This window comes from Hemicordylus capensis, chromosome 15, assembly GCF_027244095.1.
Source record: "Hemicordylus capensis ecotype Gifberg chromosome 15, rHemCap1.1.pri, whole genome shotgun sequence".
NCBI classification, from domain to species: domain Eukaryota; kingdom Metazoa; phylum Chordata; class Lepidosauria; order Squamata; family Cordylidae; genus Hemicordylus; species Hemicordylus capensis.
This window is the reverse complement of record NC_069671.1, coordinates 15094335-15111000: the sequence shown is the minus strand read 5'-3', so window position 1 is coordinate 15111000 and position 16666 is coordinate 15094335. Positions and strand designations below refer to the sequence as shown.

At 51.6% G+C, this 16666-nt stretch overlaps 1 protein-coding gene across 3 annotated transcripts in view; it reads right to left on the bottom strand.

The window, feature by feature from the left end:
- RPH3A (rabphilin 3A) overlaps window positions 1-16666 on the bottom strand; it is a 72040-nt gene that overhangs the window by 21863 nt on the left and 33511 nt on the right. For all 3 annotated transcript variants that reach the window (XM_053280292.1, XM_053280290.1, XM_053280291.1), the window contains 5 exons: window positions 13900-14029; window positions 11867-11947; window positions 10315-10471; window positions 8248-8289; window positions 2494-2655 (listed from right to left, as the gene is read on the bottom strand). In XM_053280292.1, the coding sequence (XP_053136267.1) occupies window positions 2494-2655; window positions 8248-8289; window positions 10315-10471; window positions 11867-11947; window positions 13900-14029 (572 nt within the window). The remainder of the gene's footprint in view (window positions 1-2493; window positions 2656-8247; window positions 8290-10314; window positions 10472-11866; window positions 11948-13899; window positions 14030-16666) is intronic.

Genomic DNA, 16666 nt, shown 5'->3' with positions numbered 1-16666 from the left:
TAGATGCCGTACGCATCTTGGAGAGGGAACAACCCTCTTTCTTCTTAGCCCTAGATCGCTCTCATGCCTAATTCTATTTATTCATCGGAAGGGGGAGCTCTGGACATGCTCAGAGGCACCTTTCTCTGTGTGGGAGTCGTTTGTGGGAGTCCTTTCTCTGTGTGGGAGTCCTCTGTACAGGTGGAGCCCCGGTATCAAGCTTCAGATTTGAGGGCACGTGATTAAGGGAGGAGAGCTGGTCTTGGGGTAGCAAGCATGGACTGTCCCCTTTGCTAAGCAGGGTCCACCTTGGTTTGCATTTGAATGGGAGACTTGATGTGTGAGCACTGGAAGATCTTCCCCTTAGCAGATGGGGCTGTAGCTTAGTGGGAGAGCATCAGCTTGCATCCAGAAATGCAGAAGGTCCCAGGTTCCGTCCCTGGCAGCATCTCCAGGAAGACCTGGGAAAGGCTCCTGCCTGAAACCTTGGAGAGCCTCTGCCAGTCTGTGTAGACGAAACTGAGCGAGATGGACCAATGACTCTGTATAAAGCAGCCTCCGGCATTCCTAAGCTCTTGGCCTTCAGATCTGGCTGGGAGCGGACAGTTTTCATCTCGATGGATTCCCAGAAGGCAGAGAAACCATCTCTTTCTCTCTCTCTCTCTCTCTTTTGCCCAGATAAATAGCACAACTGGGTCAGCTATATTTAGGATAAATGAAATAAAAATGTAGCTGATCTGTGAGAAACTAGGATGCAGCAAGAAGCTGATGAACAAATCCTTGGGATAGGGTGGGGTGGGGGGTTGGATCTTTTTTGGTTTGGTTTTACTCTCCAGCACAGCAGGCTTCTAAAAATCTCCCTCTGCTGAAGCTGAATCACTGACATTTTCCATTTCAACATGTTTAAGTGGCCTCCATCTTTTTCAAAAGGCAGACAGAGGGACAGTGATTTGACAGAGGCCAGGAAATGGGGAAAGCTAGAAAACAGGGTTGCATTTAGTAACACAATTCCTGCACCTCCCATATGCAATGGTAGAGTCCAGAAAATGTTGTGCTATGCCAGTTGTTCTTTGTGGCAGCAGTCTTGGGGAGCTGCTTGGTTTCGGACTACAACTCCCATCATCCCCTGCCACCCTGGCTGGGGTGATGGGAGTTGTAGTCCAAAAAACCAACACGTTGCCCAAGGCTGCTTGACAGTCCTCTTGATGGCAAGAAACAACCTTTTCAGATTGGCAAGGATCCTGGTTCCCACACTGTGGGCATGGCCAGGGTGCTTTCCAGATTAACCCCTGCAACCGTGGTAAAATGCTTCGGCATGGCAGGATCGGATTGAAAACGATCCCCAGAATCTACAACGGAATTCTTTGCAACAGACATACAGCTTTATGGCACTAAATCACAGCGATAAAATCCGAAAGGCGGCATCGGAAATGTGAACGGCACCCTCCTGACAGCATAAGGGCTGCAGCGTCCCAACTCAAGAGGTGACACAATGACACAGTGGTAGGGGTTAAACTGGAAAGCACCCAGGCGGGGTTTTGCAGGAGGTGAGTTTATGGTCCATTCAAGAACTGAATGGGGAATGTCCTGCTTCCCCGTTGACACCACAACGCCGCTCCCAAGTTCTCGATATCATAAAACCAAACCTTGCGGCATCTTTTTGCAGCTGAGCCAAGACGAAGCAGAACGGCAAACGCTCCGTATGGCAGGAGGCGCGAGGATTACGTGCTTGGGATCTTTCCCCTGCAGTCTGCTGTTAAATATTTCCCTGCATAGCCAGCCGTCTTGGACGGCTTCCAGCTCACGTTGAAGCTCACCAAGCAGAATCCACCAGCTCCGCTCCTCCAGCAAAGACGCCCATCAACCTACCGTCGCCACCTAGAGAGACTCGGTCCCTGGCAGAAGCTGACCAAGCTGCCAATCATCTGGTTTTATGGAAACAATTTGCGCAACGGAGGGGCCGTCAAAGCCACGCTGGAGAGAGCTGCTCACAGAAAGACAAAGGCAGCACATCGACTCAACGGCTGCGGAAGCATCTCATCGTCGGCTTCCCGTCGCTCACATCCAACGTGCCGGTTCTTTTCGAGCTCTAGATCAGGGTTTCTTAATCTTTGGGTCCCCAGATGTTGTCAGACTACAACTCCCATCATCCCCAGTCACAAAGGCCATGGCTGGGGATGATGGGAGTTGCAGTCCAACAACATCTGGGGACCCAAGGTTAAGAAACCCTGCTCTAATGGTCTTAGGAACACCGGATGTTGCCTTACATCAAATCAAAGGTGACTGACGGGTCCAACCACATCCAATTACCCTCCCTGTCATTCACTCTGATCAGAGATTCATGCAGAGACCCAGTGTGTGGGTCTCCTCTGTGTGGGGTGGGCACTTCGGGGCTCATGAACTAATTTTAGTATTGCACTCATTCCTGCCTGCAGCTTGATGCACCATTGGGAGACAAACAGAATAGATGATCAAGACCTCAAAAAAAATCGGATAGGTGCACCCTTCTCTCACCTCCAGGGCTCCTGTTGACGTCGTTCTGTGCGGTGTAATCCTGGGTTTCGGGGCCTTCCCCTGCGTATTCACTGCCGCCCGGTGCCATTCTGGCATCGGAAGGCTTGCGGTTCTGTTGTGGATAATTTCCCCGACTGGAAGCAGCTGCTGTTGGCTCGTTGCCTGGAAGAACAGCAAAAACAAGGAAAGGAAACCCAGTAATGGGGAAGTTGCTTTCTCAGTGTTGTGGCAAATACGGACCCATCTCATGTAAACCATCGCGCCTTTACGGGGCACAAGGAAACATTGGAAAGCTGAAGAATGTGGAAGGAGAAGCTTTGGGGCGCAGCGAAATCTCACCCTAACCATTGGCTGGACTGCTGTGACATCACAGAGAGTGTTCTCAAGAGGAAGGGGTGACTCGGGGAGCACTGCAAATTAGTACAGCGGCAGGGAGGGAAATGCGGACAGTCGTTTTGGGGGAGGGAAATCAACACTGCACGTAGGGAATAGGAAAGAGTGAGTGTGAAGAAACAGGGGGTCTGGGAAGGTGGCGGCTGAGGACCAGGAAGGCACAGAAGCAGCCTGGAAAAATCAAAAAGTCTTCACGTGGGGCCAGTTGATGCCATGCAAGCCCCAGGCAAAAATGTTTCGTTTCACCCAAGTTTTTTCAGCACTGACTTCTGTGACATTTTAATCTGCCTCTTTTTAAAAAACATTTGCTGCCGTTCCTGTGTTTGTAGCATTTTATGATGTTTATTCTGGCTCTGTTTTAAATGGTTTGCTATTCCGGAAAGTATTTCACTTGGAGACCTGGGTAAAACCTTTTCAATAAATAAATACATATTAATAAATGGGTCCAGTTGGTGTTTAGAGTGTTATTGTGCCCACTGCAGGGTTCCTGGAAGAGGGAGGAGGAGAGGGGGGAGGAGAAAGAAGGAGAAAGAGAAAGAGAACAAGGAGGAGGAAGAGAAGGAGCAGAGAGAGGAGGAGGAGGAAGGAGAAAGGAGGAGGAGAAAGGAGAAAGCAGAAGGATGAGGAGGAGAAACAGGGAGAAGGAGGGAGGAGGAGGAGGGAGGGAAGAGGAAGGGAGGAGGCAGAGGAAGGAGGAGGAGAGAGAGAAGGAGGAGGAGGAGGAAGAAGAGAAGGAGCAGAGAGAGGAGAAAGAAGAAGGAGAAAGGAAGAGGAAGCAGAAGGACAAGGAGGAGGAGGAGAAAGGAGGAAGCAGAAGGAGAAACAGGGAGGAGGAGGAGGAGGAGGAGGAAGAAGGGAGGAGGAGGGAGGGAAGAGGAAGGGAGGAGGCAGAGGAAGGAGGAGGAGAGAGAGAAGGAGGAGGAGGAAGAAGAGAAGGAGCAGAGAGAGGAGGAGGAGGAAGGAGAAAGGAGGAGGTAGCAGAAGGACATGGAGGGAGGAGGAGAAAGAGAAGGAAGAAGAAGGAGAAAGAGGGAGGAGGAGGAGGAGGAAGAAGAAGAAGAAGGGAGGAGGGGGAGGAGGAGAAGAGGAAAGGCTATGCATTCAGAATAAATAAGAATGAACTGGCTCTGTCATCCACTCTGCTGAGGTGGCTTCATGCATGTGTCATCATACCGGACCACCTTTTGGTTGAGGTCAGTTCTCCGCATCTCTTAGCAGCATGGAGGAATCTTTGACGTAGCCCCGTCTCGGATGGAGAGGCCAGCTAGGTTAGGCAAGCCAGTGACGAAGCCGCTGGACTCCAGCTTCCACATCATGCCCAGGGGGCCCTGAATCCCCAGCTGGGCTCCTGAACTGCCCCCCCCCACAAAAGCAGTACCCAGAGATGGGCTTCCCCGGGGGATTGGGGCCCAGCATGCCAGGGAGCTCATGCTCCAGTCATGCCCCAGGCAGGAACGGAAGGAGAGGTGAGAGTGCGCTCAGCTCCAGGCCTGAGGGCTGCTAGTCGTCCAGGCTATCTGCTCGTCAGCTGGGTGAGGGGCAGAGCCTGGGGCGAGGCATCCGATCCGGAGGGGTATATGGACTCAGCTGGAGGTCAGGCTCTGGGCGACTTGCAAGTAAATTTAAGCCCCTAACAAGACAAAGGAACCCCCTAGTGGCACAGTGGGAAAGTAACTTGACTAGCAAGCCAGAAGTTGCCAGTTTGAATCCCCACTCATATGTTTCCCAGACTATGGTAAACACCTATATAGGGCTGCAGCAATCTAGGAAGGTGCTGAAAGGCACATCTCACACTGCGCGGGAGGAGGCAATGGTCAACCCCTCCTGTATCCTACCAGAAGAAAACCACAGGGCTCTGTGGCCACCACGAGTCGACACCGACTCGACAGCACATCTTTACTTTAACCAGACAAAGATGTTTTGTTTCGCATCTGGTTTGACCAAGAAGTCCTTTTTCCTCTTGGAGCTGTCCAAGGTCCTGAAAACTCTGTGTCTCCCTGTCCCTGTTTGCAGATTCCGGATCCTGGGCTGGATCCTGCCCACCAGCGCATGCAATGCATTCCCTGCACCTTCTGCTGGGATCTTCCTCCCAGATATCGCTCACGGATCGGACCTGAACTACTTAGTTGGCGCCTGCTCTCTTCATGAGCCCCGGAACTGCTTACCCAATCTCTCTAGTTCCTCGCAGACACACACACCCCATCCCACTCCACAAAAGTGGATGGCGGGTGTGTGAGCTTTTCACCACCAACCCAAGACAGAGAAATGCTTATATCGTTTGAACCACCGGTCATCATAACACCAGATACTGGGGTTGGGGGGCGAAGTGTGGGTGCTGCTGCTCTCGGCCAGGTGGATGAATCACCTTTCTCGGCTTCCGTGGCCCCATAATTTGGAACTCTGAAATCCAGAACAACATGAGGCTAGGGGGAGCTTTGCAAGCCTGCCCGATGCACGGCGCACGGATACCTCTGGGAGGCATCAGGGCTGGAAGCCCCAAGGAAGAGGAGGCTGGCTCTCTGACCGACAACTAGAAGCTGGGGCGGAATTGCAGCTTGTCAACCCCTGCCTGGATCCTCTGCTGCTCTAACGAGCAAGTTAATGACTGTGCTGACAGCATCAATCACCCAGCCGGTGCCAGGCGTTCCCATGGGTGTCGAGCAATGCCGTGCGGTTTACAGATGGATCCAAATTTTTAATAATGGGGCAATCACTCAGCATTAGCACCTCCCGATGAGTTGCTGACAGGCACTCAGAATTGTAGCAGGAGACCCAGCTTGGGAGAAGCCGCCTGTCATTCTCGGGTCCGAAATGGCCACAGGGAGGGAGAAGCAACGGCACTGCCAGATGGCCATGACTCTGCCCCTCTGGAGCAATTCCACGGGGCCAAGTTCACCCCAGTCCTCATTTCCAAGAAGAGAAGTGGGCTCTGGAGGCTCTGACCCAGAAGCCCTGAGCCCCACCCACCCCCGAGCATTGAGGTGTGTGTATATAGCCAAGAAGATGCTCTTGACAACAAGGGAAAATGTACTCTGCATATGCTTGGGTGTACTCTTTTTATTATCACATCGCCTAATTCTGGGCAAAGGTTTTGAAACAGGTTCTTCTGGGGATTGAGCCCTAATTTTAGAGACAGAGATGGAGGAGGAGGAGGAAGAGGAGGAGATGGGAGGAGAAGGAAAAGGAGGAGACGGAAGAGGAGGAGGAGATGGAAGAGGAGGAGACAGGAAAGGTGGAGGAGGAGACGGAAAAGGAGGAGAAGGGGAAGGAGGAGGAGGAGACAGAGGAGGAGAAGGGAAAGGAGGAGGAGGGAGAGGAGGGGGAGACAGAAGAGGATGAGAAGGGAAAGGAGGAGGAGATTATCATTATTGTCATCCTCATTTATATGCTGCACCTCAACAAAAGAAAGTTCTCAAAATAGTTTACACAGCAAACCTATAAGAAAATGGTCCCCTTACTTGTCTCAAAAAAGGCTTATGGTCTAAAAAAACCCCACAAGGTAATCAGTAGCATCAGCCACTGGAGACATGCTGAATTAGGGTTGGACAGAGACAGCTGCTCTCTCCTGTCCCCATTGCTAAGCAGAGTCCACCCTGGTTTGCATTTGAATGGGAAATTACAGGTGAGAGCACTGTAAGGTATTTCCCTTAGGGAATGGGGCTACTCTGGGAAAGAACACCTGTCTGCTTGCACACAAAAGGATCCAGATTTCCCTCCCTGGCAGCATCTCCAAGATAGGGCTGAGAGAGACTCCTGTCTGCAACCTTGGAGAAGCCGCTGCCAGTCTGTGCAGACAATACTGAGCTGGATAGACCAAAGGTCTGACTCGGTAGAAGGCCAAGCTGACCCGAGTTCAAATCCCCGTTCAGCCATGAAACTCCCTGGGTGACTCTGGGCCAGTCACTTCTCTCACAGCCTAACCTACCTCACAGAGTTGTTGTGAGGGGAAACAGAACCATGCACACTGCTGTGGGCTCCTTGGAAGAATGGGATAGAAATGTTAAAATAAAATAAAATAAAATAAAATAAAATAAAATAAAATAAAATAAAATAAAATAAAATAGTGAACCTCTGAACAAAAATTGAACAGCAAGCCCATTTTATTGGTTACCAGTTGAATTTAATCCCTCTGACATCTTTCTGACAAAGATGGGACAAGAGACAAAAAATTGAGGGAAACCAGGCAGGGAAAAACACAGTCCAGAAGACAAACCACTTTTCCACTGCAAAACTTGTGAGTGAGGCAGGAGTAGGCGGAAGATTCCCTTCCAGAATAGCTGCATCCTGTGAGAGGAGTGGGTGTGACGATGCAAAGAGAAATGTCTATTAATGTCTATTAATGCAATGGAAGTCTAGCTGTAACTTCAGGATAAAAATATCTTGGCAGGCCATCCAAAGATCGTCATACACAAGAAGTGGATGGGAGGACCAATGAGGTCTAATTGGAAATATTCATGCCTAAAAGCCTACAGACTGAAAGTTAGGAACCCGACCCTTTAAAAAGTCAAAAGGGCCCTGCTGGGTGAGACCAAAAGGGCGATTTAATCCCGCACAATCTTTTCAACAGTGTGGCCCATCAGATGCTTCCAGGAAACCCACAAGACAGCATGAAGACCATAGACCTAGTTGCCCCAGCTCATGTTCTTCAGAGGTAGACTGTCCTTGAACATGGGAGTCCATTTTTTAATCTCACAGGACTAAATCACCAATGTTGGCGCTCTCCCCAATTAATTTATCTAACCCACTTTTAAAGACCATCTCAGCCAGGATCCATCAACATATATCTCAGGAGTGGCATTCATGCTCGAGATTCAGGAAGTTACAGGTTTCGCCTCTTGTCACCTTAAGTGGCGCAGCGGGAAAATGCTTGACTAACAAGCCAGAGGCTGCCGGTTCGAATCCCCGTCGCTGGTATGTTGCCTAGACTATGGGAAACACCTATATTGGGCAGCAGCAATCTAGGAAGATGCTGAAAGGCATCATCTCATACTGCGCGGGAGGAAGCAATGGTCAACCCCTCCTGTATTCTACCAAAAGAAAACCACAGGGCTCTGTGGGCGCCAGGAGTCGAAATCGACTTGACGGCACACTTGACTTTACCTTTCTCTCCAGTTCTGGTAGGAGGTGCTGGAAAAGACCCCCCCTAAAGCCGGAGAGGGCGCTTGCCTTTACGCCCTGCTGGTGTGGGCCTCCTGGAGGCCTCTGATTGGCCACTGTGAGGAACAGAATGCTGGACTAGCCAGATGATTGGTCAGATCCTGCAGGGCTCGTCATGCGTTCTGAGTTCTAATATCACTGGATCTCTTGGAGAATCCATATGAGTAAGAGGGATAAATATACTAGAGCAGATTACATTCTTACCATACGATTCCTGATCAGCAGAGGGAGCGATTTCGGCTTGGCCTTGGGAACAAAAAGAAAAGAAGCAGTTATAGAACAGGAGAGGGGGGGATGGCAAAAGATAATAACGAAATCAGTTCTAACCAGGCGTTTCTTGTCAGCAGTATAAAAATGGCCCAGCATGGGGACATTTGGGATGGTTAAAGCAGTTAGGCAGAAATTCAGGGCAGGTGCCATCAGGGGGCACTACACACAGTCCAAAGACACCACCTGCAGATGACAGAAGATACCTAGAACTGAGCAAGATGAAACTCCCTGGGGAGAAATCCACACAAGTACCAATCTCTGGAAGAAGACCTACGGGATACGATGCACTGGCAAATGATACGTATCCTTCGGGATACGATGCACAGAAAATGCTCTGTGATGGTGCTGAAGTTTCTAAGTACCTGGCTTGAAAGATGAATTTGCTCAGCTCGTAAAGCTCAGCTCGATTACCAGCCTAGCCCCATTTCCCTTCGAGCAGGGGTTCATCTTATCTCACAGGGCTAATCACCACTGCTGGAGCTCTCTTCAATTAATTCATCTAACCCACTTTTAAGGCCATCTCGGCCAGGGTCCATCAACATGTAACTAGGCAAAAGAGGCACCTTTTTAACGTGGTGGTTCTCTTTACTGAGCAGGGGGAGAGTAACTGGCCTTATCCGCCCCCAGCACAGTAGGAACATAGGCAGCTGCCATATACTGAGTCAGACCATAGGTCCATCTAGCTCAGTATTGTCTGCACAGACTGGCAGCGGCTTCTCCAAGGTTGCAGGCAGGAATCTCTCTCAGCCCTATCTTGGAGATGCTGCCAGGGAGGGAACATGGAACCTTCTGCCCTTCCCAGAGTGGCTCCATCCCCTGAGGGGAAGATCTAGAAGGGCTCACACATTCCTAGTCTCCCTTTCATATGCAACCAGGGTGGACCCTGCTTAGCTAAGGGAATAAGTCATGTTTGCTGCCACTTGCTGTGGCAAGGGGCAATAGCTCAGGCCTCTGAAACAGGGAGGAGAACTGGTCTTGTGGTAGCAAGCATGACTTGTCCCCTTAGCTAAGCAGGGTCCACCCTGGTAGGCATATGAATGGGAGACCAGAAGTGTGAGCACTGTAAGATATTCCCCTCAGGGGATGGAGCCGCTCTGGGAAGAGGACCTAGGCTCCAAGTTCCCTCCCTGTCAGCATCTCCAAGATAGGGCTGAGAGAGACTCCTGCCTGCAACCTTGGAGAAGCCGCTGCCAACCTGTGTAGACAATACTTAGCTAGATGGACCAATGGTCTGACTCAGTAAAAGGCAGCTTCCTATGTTCCTATGAGAGATGGTCCCAGATTCAATCTCCGGCCAAAAGAACAACACCGTACCAACCAAGCAGCAGTCAAGAACGGCTGGCCACAACAAGAGCATCAGCAGCAAGTAATGAGCAACAGCAACATTAAAGTCATGAGGCTGTTCATACAACTGAAAGCTGGCCATGGCAAGGGTCCTACGTCAATGTGGGAGCTGAGAGTGCTTCCAGTTTTCCGTTCTGCGGGAGTAAACAACTAGTGGGGAGGAGGGAGAAGTGATTGTGTGGTAGTCCAGAACTGGGTAGGACAGTGCCTTCCTACCCAGCTTTTATACCCAGCATCTGACCAGGGCAGGAGGAAAAATTGTCCCGTCTCCCACACAACTCCTTCTCCCTCCTCCTACCTAGTGGTTTGCTTCCACACAACAGAAAATTGGGAGCGTGCAACACTCACAAACCTGGGTGGGATGCTGGCCCCCAGTTTCTGGTTGTGTGAACAGCCTCGTTATCTTCCAAGACTTTGGGGGAGAATAACTCTGTTTTCGCTGAGCGCCTAGAACTTCACCAAGCAGGTGCCAGGTGCTCATCACCCTCGCCAGCTGCTGCCAGTCAGGGTAGACAGTTCTGGGTTCAAGAGACCAGTGGTTTGACTCGGCATGGCAGCTTCGGGGGCCTTAAAAGTCTCGTGTGGGTGCTGCACATTTTTGCTGGGAAGGACAAATAAACAGCAGTCATAGAAGCCCCTGGGCGCATTTTCACCTACCCTGGTTCTGATTGCGGGGATAGGGCTTCGGCTCCCGAGCTGGAGGGGCCGGTTCACCGGGCCCCGGTTGCGGCTTGCCTTTGCTGATGGGCATCGGTTGGGGAAGCATCTGTTTTGGCACGCCCTTGAAGAACCACGCTCCGGAGCGCTTCCACACCTGAGAACAGCCAGCAGAACACAGCACTCCAGGTTCAGAAGAATCCCATGGTACAGCCTTCCTCGGACTGTACCATTCAGAACACCGCAAAGGCTCAGGCACCTGCCTCTCCACCCCACAAAGACTTTGGGGGCGACCCAGAACCGAACCCTGCCATCCCTGGGTTGCTTTAAATTGGGATCCAGCTGGGATGCTCCTGGCCCATTTCGAACCAAGAGCAGCCCGATTTGGTGCTGGTTTCAGGCCACCCAGGGCTGGGTAGAGCTCAGTTCTGATTCCTGCCGCTTTCCTACCCCGTCTCAGGGTTGGGTTGGGCTTGTGAGCCAACGAGAGGTTCCAAGCAGGCCGGTTTTCAAACGGGCTGGCCGGTGGCCAGGGAGGGAGGAGCCATCGCTCAGGGGCAGAGACTTGCTTGGCACACAGAAGGACCCGGGTTCAACTCCTGGCATTCCCAGTGGCAAGGAATCGCCGGCAGTGGGGTTAGGAAAGGACCCCTTTTAAAACCTTGGAGAGTGAAGAGTAGACTAGACCGGCCTGCATAGGATGGAAACTCAACTCTGAACCAGTTAAGAACGTAAGAAGAGCCCTGCTGGATCGGGCCCAAGAAGGCCCATCTAGTCCAGCCTCCTGTTTCACACAGTGGCCCACCAGATGCCTTCAAGAAGCCCACAGGCAGGAAGTGAGGGCCAGGGGCACACCTAGGCAGAACTGGGGCCTGGACCGCCCTTGCCGTGAGCCCCCCACCCCCGAGCCCCCACCACCACACCACACCGAACCATGGTTATCTTACTTTAGTTACTTTATTTAGCTGCCAATGTGTGGGGTGAAGCCGAGCAGGTCTCACCCCACATCCCATGGTGGCAGCGGTGATGGCGGGAGCAGCCACTGGGCCTGCTGGTCCTTGCAAGCTGTGAGGTACTCCTTTCTGCACAGGCATGCTGGAGCACCTCGTGGCTGGCAAGGACAGGCTGGCCCAGTGGCCGCGGGGGTGGGGGCAGGAGCCCCCCCCCCGAGGTCCCCGCCAGACCTTGGAGGCCACATGCCAGGCCCCCAAAGTCTGGTGGTTAGGATGCTTCTGGCGAGAGCCTGTCCTCTCTCCTGCTGTTGCTCCCCTGCAACTGGGATGGAGTTCCCAACTCCATCCCAGGAGCCAGCGTGGTGTAGTGGTGAGAGTGCTGGACTAGGACCGGGGAGACCCGAGTTCAAATCCCCATTCAGCCATGAGACTTGCTGGGTGACTCTGGGCCAATCCCTTCTCTCTCAGCCTAGCCTACTTCACAGGGTTGTTGTGAGGAGAAACTTCAGTATGTAGTACACCGCTCTGGGCTCCTTGGAGGAAGAGCGGGATATAAAATGTAAATAACAACAACAACAACAACAACAACAACAACTGACCTCTCTCTGCTCAGTGCAGATCTTGCACAACCAGATGGAATGGTTGTTGGTCGTCTGGACGCCGCATTTGGTGCAGACGTTCTGTGCCGGAAAGAAACATCTTTCAAAGAAGTGCTATCAAAAGGGCGGGAAGACACACTCCCGCCCCACTGAATAAAGACTCTGCCCCAAACGCTCCATTGGAAGAAAATCTCATCTTCCCCGCACCTCCCCAAATCACAAGCATGGGAAGCCGCCGTTCTGACCGAATCGGTGCCAGCTGGCCCAGGCCCGGCTGTGACAAGGGCACGGACGCAGATGGAGGGTCTTTTCATGCGCCATCTGTGCTGCTCAGGCTTGGACCCATCAGCCTTGCTCTTCGGGGAGGCTGCCTCGAGCTTAATTAAGAATTTAATCATTACACCAAGCTCTTGGCAAGGTGTGGATCCCTGTCAAGGAGGTGAGGAGGAAGGGGTGGGTGACGGATGCAGCCAAATCTCTCTGGTGGAAGCGGGGGGTCTCAGGTGGAGGTGCACCTAGGTAATTTTGGAGCCTGAACCTAAAGGCCTTTGGAGCCCCCACCCCTGCAAGTTAAGCATCATCCCCCTACACACACACACACACACACACACACACACACACACACACACAGTATTCTTAAAATGTGGCTTCTTGAAGACACAAACTGCAACTGAACTCACAAGAATGTAAGAAAATAAAACAGGAATGTTTATGCAAATAGGCATGAGCAGAAACGTTTGTGACACACATAGAGTTGTCATGCCCCCCCACCCCCCGCCACCGAGAATTCCGGGTTTCACCCAGATTTTAAGCATCTCACCCAGTTTGCTTAGCCACCCAGATTCGCCTGGATTTCAGCTTTCAATTATTATTATTTTCTTAAAGCTAAACTCTAGCCCTTGTAGAAGCAGAATCATGGAGCAAAACATGCCGTCCCTCTTCTGCTCAAAAATTATTTTCAAGCCAATTTACATAATATGCAAAATAGGCACCCGGATTTTGAAAGCCAGAATGTGGCAACCCTCAACTTAAGCCACCTAATGGTACATCAGGGAAATGCTTGACTAACAAGCAGAAAGTTGCTGCTTCGAATCCCCGCTGGTATGTGGTGTAGTGGTTAGAGTGCTGGACTAGGACCGGGGAGACCCAAGTTCCCTCCTGTATTCTACCAAAGACAACCACAGGGCTCTGTGGGCGCTAGGAGTCGAAATCGACTCAACGGCACACTTGACCTCTAAACACACAATCCCCATCCCACTTTTTCTTTCCCCACTCCGCCATTAAGCACCCAGCACAGGTCATAATTGTTGGGAATTCTCTCTGGTAGGAGAAACCCTTTTTCATTATAGCAGCGTGCACAGAGGCACAACACAGCGGAATTTGGTTAGGCATGCGTGTATGCTGAGAGTAAAATAACTTGGAGCCAGTTCATAGTTTCAAATCAATACAAGGAGTATTTATTAGAGAACTCCATTCTAGATAGGAAAGTGAGGATAGAGGATCTCTAATCTATCTATCTAGTTGGATGCAGATGGATTCTGCATCTCTGCACACATGGTACAGGGAGAGAGCAGCTTGCATGTTGCAAGGGAGAAGGAAGAGAAATGGAGAGAGGAAGTGGCAGGAAGGAAGGAAGGAAGTCCCTGAGATTAGTAATCTACATATCAAAGGGATAGTGTCAGAGTAGTAGAGAAGGGATGATCAGTGTCTTGACCCTCTAGCCCTCTGACTCACTAGTCTGTCCTCTGATGTCATTGAGACAAGAGACAGCACATAGTCCTTCACTTCCAACAATAATCACACTCAGCCGCCCTGCACAGTGCAAGCCAGCAATGACGACACACCAACCAGGGCAAACTAAAGAGGATTTGGGGAGCCAAGGGTTGGGGTTTGGAGACCCTGGGCATCCGCCCAGAAGTCCAGGGGGAAGAACGCCTCTGCTCTCCGGAGAGGGATGTGGCGGCAGCCGCAGGAGGGTGCAGGGCAGTGGCCTCCCCACACCAGGAGAAAGAGATGGGGGGGCTGCTACCTACCTTTTTGCAGTCTTCACACACCACGCAGGCTGAGCCCAGGCGGCCCAACTGCTCCCCGCACAAGATGCAGCGGTTCACTCCATCGCCGGCCACATTCCGACGCATGTCATCCAGACGGTTCATCAGGCGGCTGCAGAGGGGATGCAGCAAGGAGTCAGAAGGGAAGGAGCCCTCATCCATGCCTTAGGGTTAGGAGTTCCCAGCCGGCGAGGCTGCAGATCTGGCTGAACTACAACTCCCACCACCCCCAGTCACAATGCTGGGGGGTTCTGGGAGTTGGAGTTCAGCAGACTCTGGAGCGGAGGGTGCTGGGAGTGAACCCCCGTCAGCTATCAAGCAGGTATTCCTCAGGGCGGGTTCCAGGGCCTCATCCTGCAAATGAGGGGCGCTCCTGGTGTGAACCGGGGCCATCTCCAGACTCAAGCTCAGCGCAGCCAAGGTTTGCATATTCGAAAGCTCTCTGCGTCCACATCGTGTGGGAAGCCGACACATTCTTTTAAAAAGGTATATTTATTTAAAATATTTCTGTACCACCCAAAACTTGTGTCTCTGGGCAGTTAACAATGAAAATCATTGAAAACATTAAAACAAGCAACAATTAAAATCATTGAAAACATTAAAAACATTTTAAACCCAATATTAAAATATCCAAACTACATTATTAAAAGTGCATTAGAGGGAATTGGGTTGCAACGCTGCAGTTGTAAACATATTACAAATATTTGTTGTTGTCATCATTGTTGTTGTGTGCGTTTGACTCCCACACCCCAGTTTCCCCCTTAGCTGATTTCCAAAGTCACAATCTGGGGTCCAAACCTACCCAAGGAGAGGAGCTGAACTATGACCCCATCTCTGTTCAGCGCATTTCGGATTAGCAAACCACTTTGCCCCCCTCGTCTCAGTCATCCTTACAACGTCCCCAAAAGGTAGGCCAGTGCTTTTATCCCCATACTGCAGATTGGGGAGATGAAGACTGAGACCCAGGCATGTCACATTAAGCCTCTATGGGCAGGGTGAAGAGATTTCAGCTGTGAGGCCGTGCCGACACGAATGAAGGCCCACCGCTGGACTTCCTCCAGCGCCATGCCAAAAGTTCTCAGCTGTGGCTGGGGGTGATGGGAATTGTAGTCCAAGAGCACCCAGGGAGCCAGGTTCAAGGACCCTTGCACCAGAGCACCTGCTTTTCTCTCTCCGGAAATCATCCCCAATGGGAAGCGAATGGGAGGAGAGCTGGTCTGAGGAGAGCGGGTCTCGTGGTAGCAAGGATGAACTGTCCCCTTTGCTAAGCAGGATTCACCCTGGATTGCATTTGGATGGGTGACTACATATGTGAGCCCTGCAAGAGATTCCCCTTAAGGGTGGGAGCCACTCTGGGAAGAGCAGAAGATTCCAAGTTCCCTCCCTGGGATTTCAAAATAGGGCTGAGAGAGACTCCTGCCTGCAACCTTGGAGAAGCAGCTGCCAGTCTGGGTAGACAATACTGAGCGGGGTGAGAGAAGAGCTGGTCTTGTGGCAGCAAGCAGGACTTGTCCCCTTAGCTAAGCAGGGTCCACCCTGGTTGCAAAAGAATGAGAGACTAGAAGTGTGAGCACTGCAAGATATTCCCCCTCAGGGGACGAAGCCGCTCTGGGAAGAGCAGAAGGGTCCAAGTTCCCTCCCTGGCAGCATCTCCAAGATAGGGCTGAGAGAGATTCCTGCCTGCAACCTCAGAGAAGCCGCTGCCAGTCTGTGAAGGCAATACTGAGCTAGATAGACCAATGGCCTGACTCAGTAGATGGCAGCTTCCTATGTTTCTATGTTCCTAAATTCATGAGCTGTGGGACCCTTGCCCTGTTGTATGGGCAACATTGTCCACCCAGAGGAATTCCACAAAGGGGGCTTGGGGGGGCAGCAAGGGGACCCTCCCCAAAGCCCACTGCAGCCTCCCTCTGCAGAGCAGGGAAGGGAGTCGGCCCAATCAGATGGACGCTTTGCTTGAAAATCCATGGAGATAAAAATAGAACTTGCAATAAAAAATGTATTATTTATTCTGTTCCAAAGGAGAGCGAGAGCAAGAGCCCGCTGGAGAGATTTTTCAGAACATCAACCCCACAGGCAATTTCATACCCTCCTGTTGCGGCATGACCCAAATCTGACAAAGCCATTAAACCGGCTTCCTTGCTTGGGGGAGGCGTCTGGCATTCGCCTGGAAGGGGCAGAGGATGGTGGCTTTAGCCATTGCCCAGGGCTGGCTCAAGAACCAGGCTCAGCCACGACTGCAAGACCAGTTCTCCTCCCTTAAACGGCCTCTTCTGTTTAGTACGGACAGCCTGCTTCGCTACCATGAAGAACTGGCATCTCATCTCGCAAGCCCCCCCCCATCACAATTCTTGCTGGCTGGAGAGATTAGGAGGGAACCCTCCCCAAGAAGAGAGGGGGGTTGCAACCCTAGCAGGGCCTTTCCATTCCTTGCAAGAGTCAAGACCCCTCCAGAGAGACGGCTGCCTGCCTCTGCCGTCACCACACCCGGCCTGCTGCATGTGACTTTTCTCCTGCCACACGGAGAAACTCAGAAGGATTTCTCCAGCAAGAAGCCACCAGGGGCAGAGTGGGGGAGGAATCCACAATAAAAACCCCTCTCTCTTTTCCTTTTCATTGGTGTCCAGGCCAGGAGGGCAGATGTGATTTATTTTTTTTACAGCTGAAACGGGAATTCAATTTCTCAGCCAGCGGAGTTGTTCAAGCGAGACGGCGTGGGCAATTCGGGCCGCCGTATTTGCTTTCAATT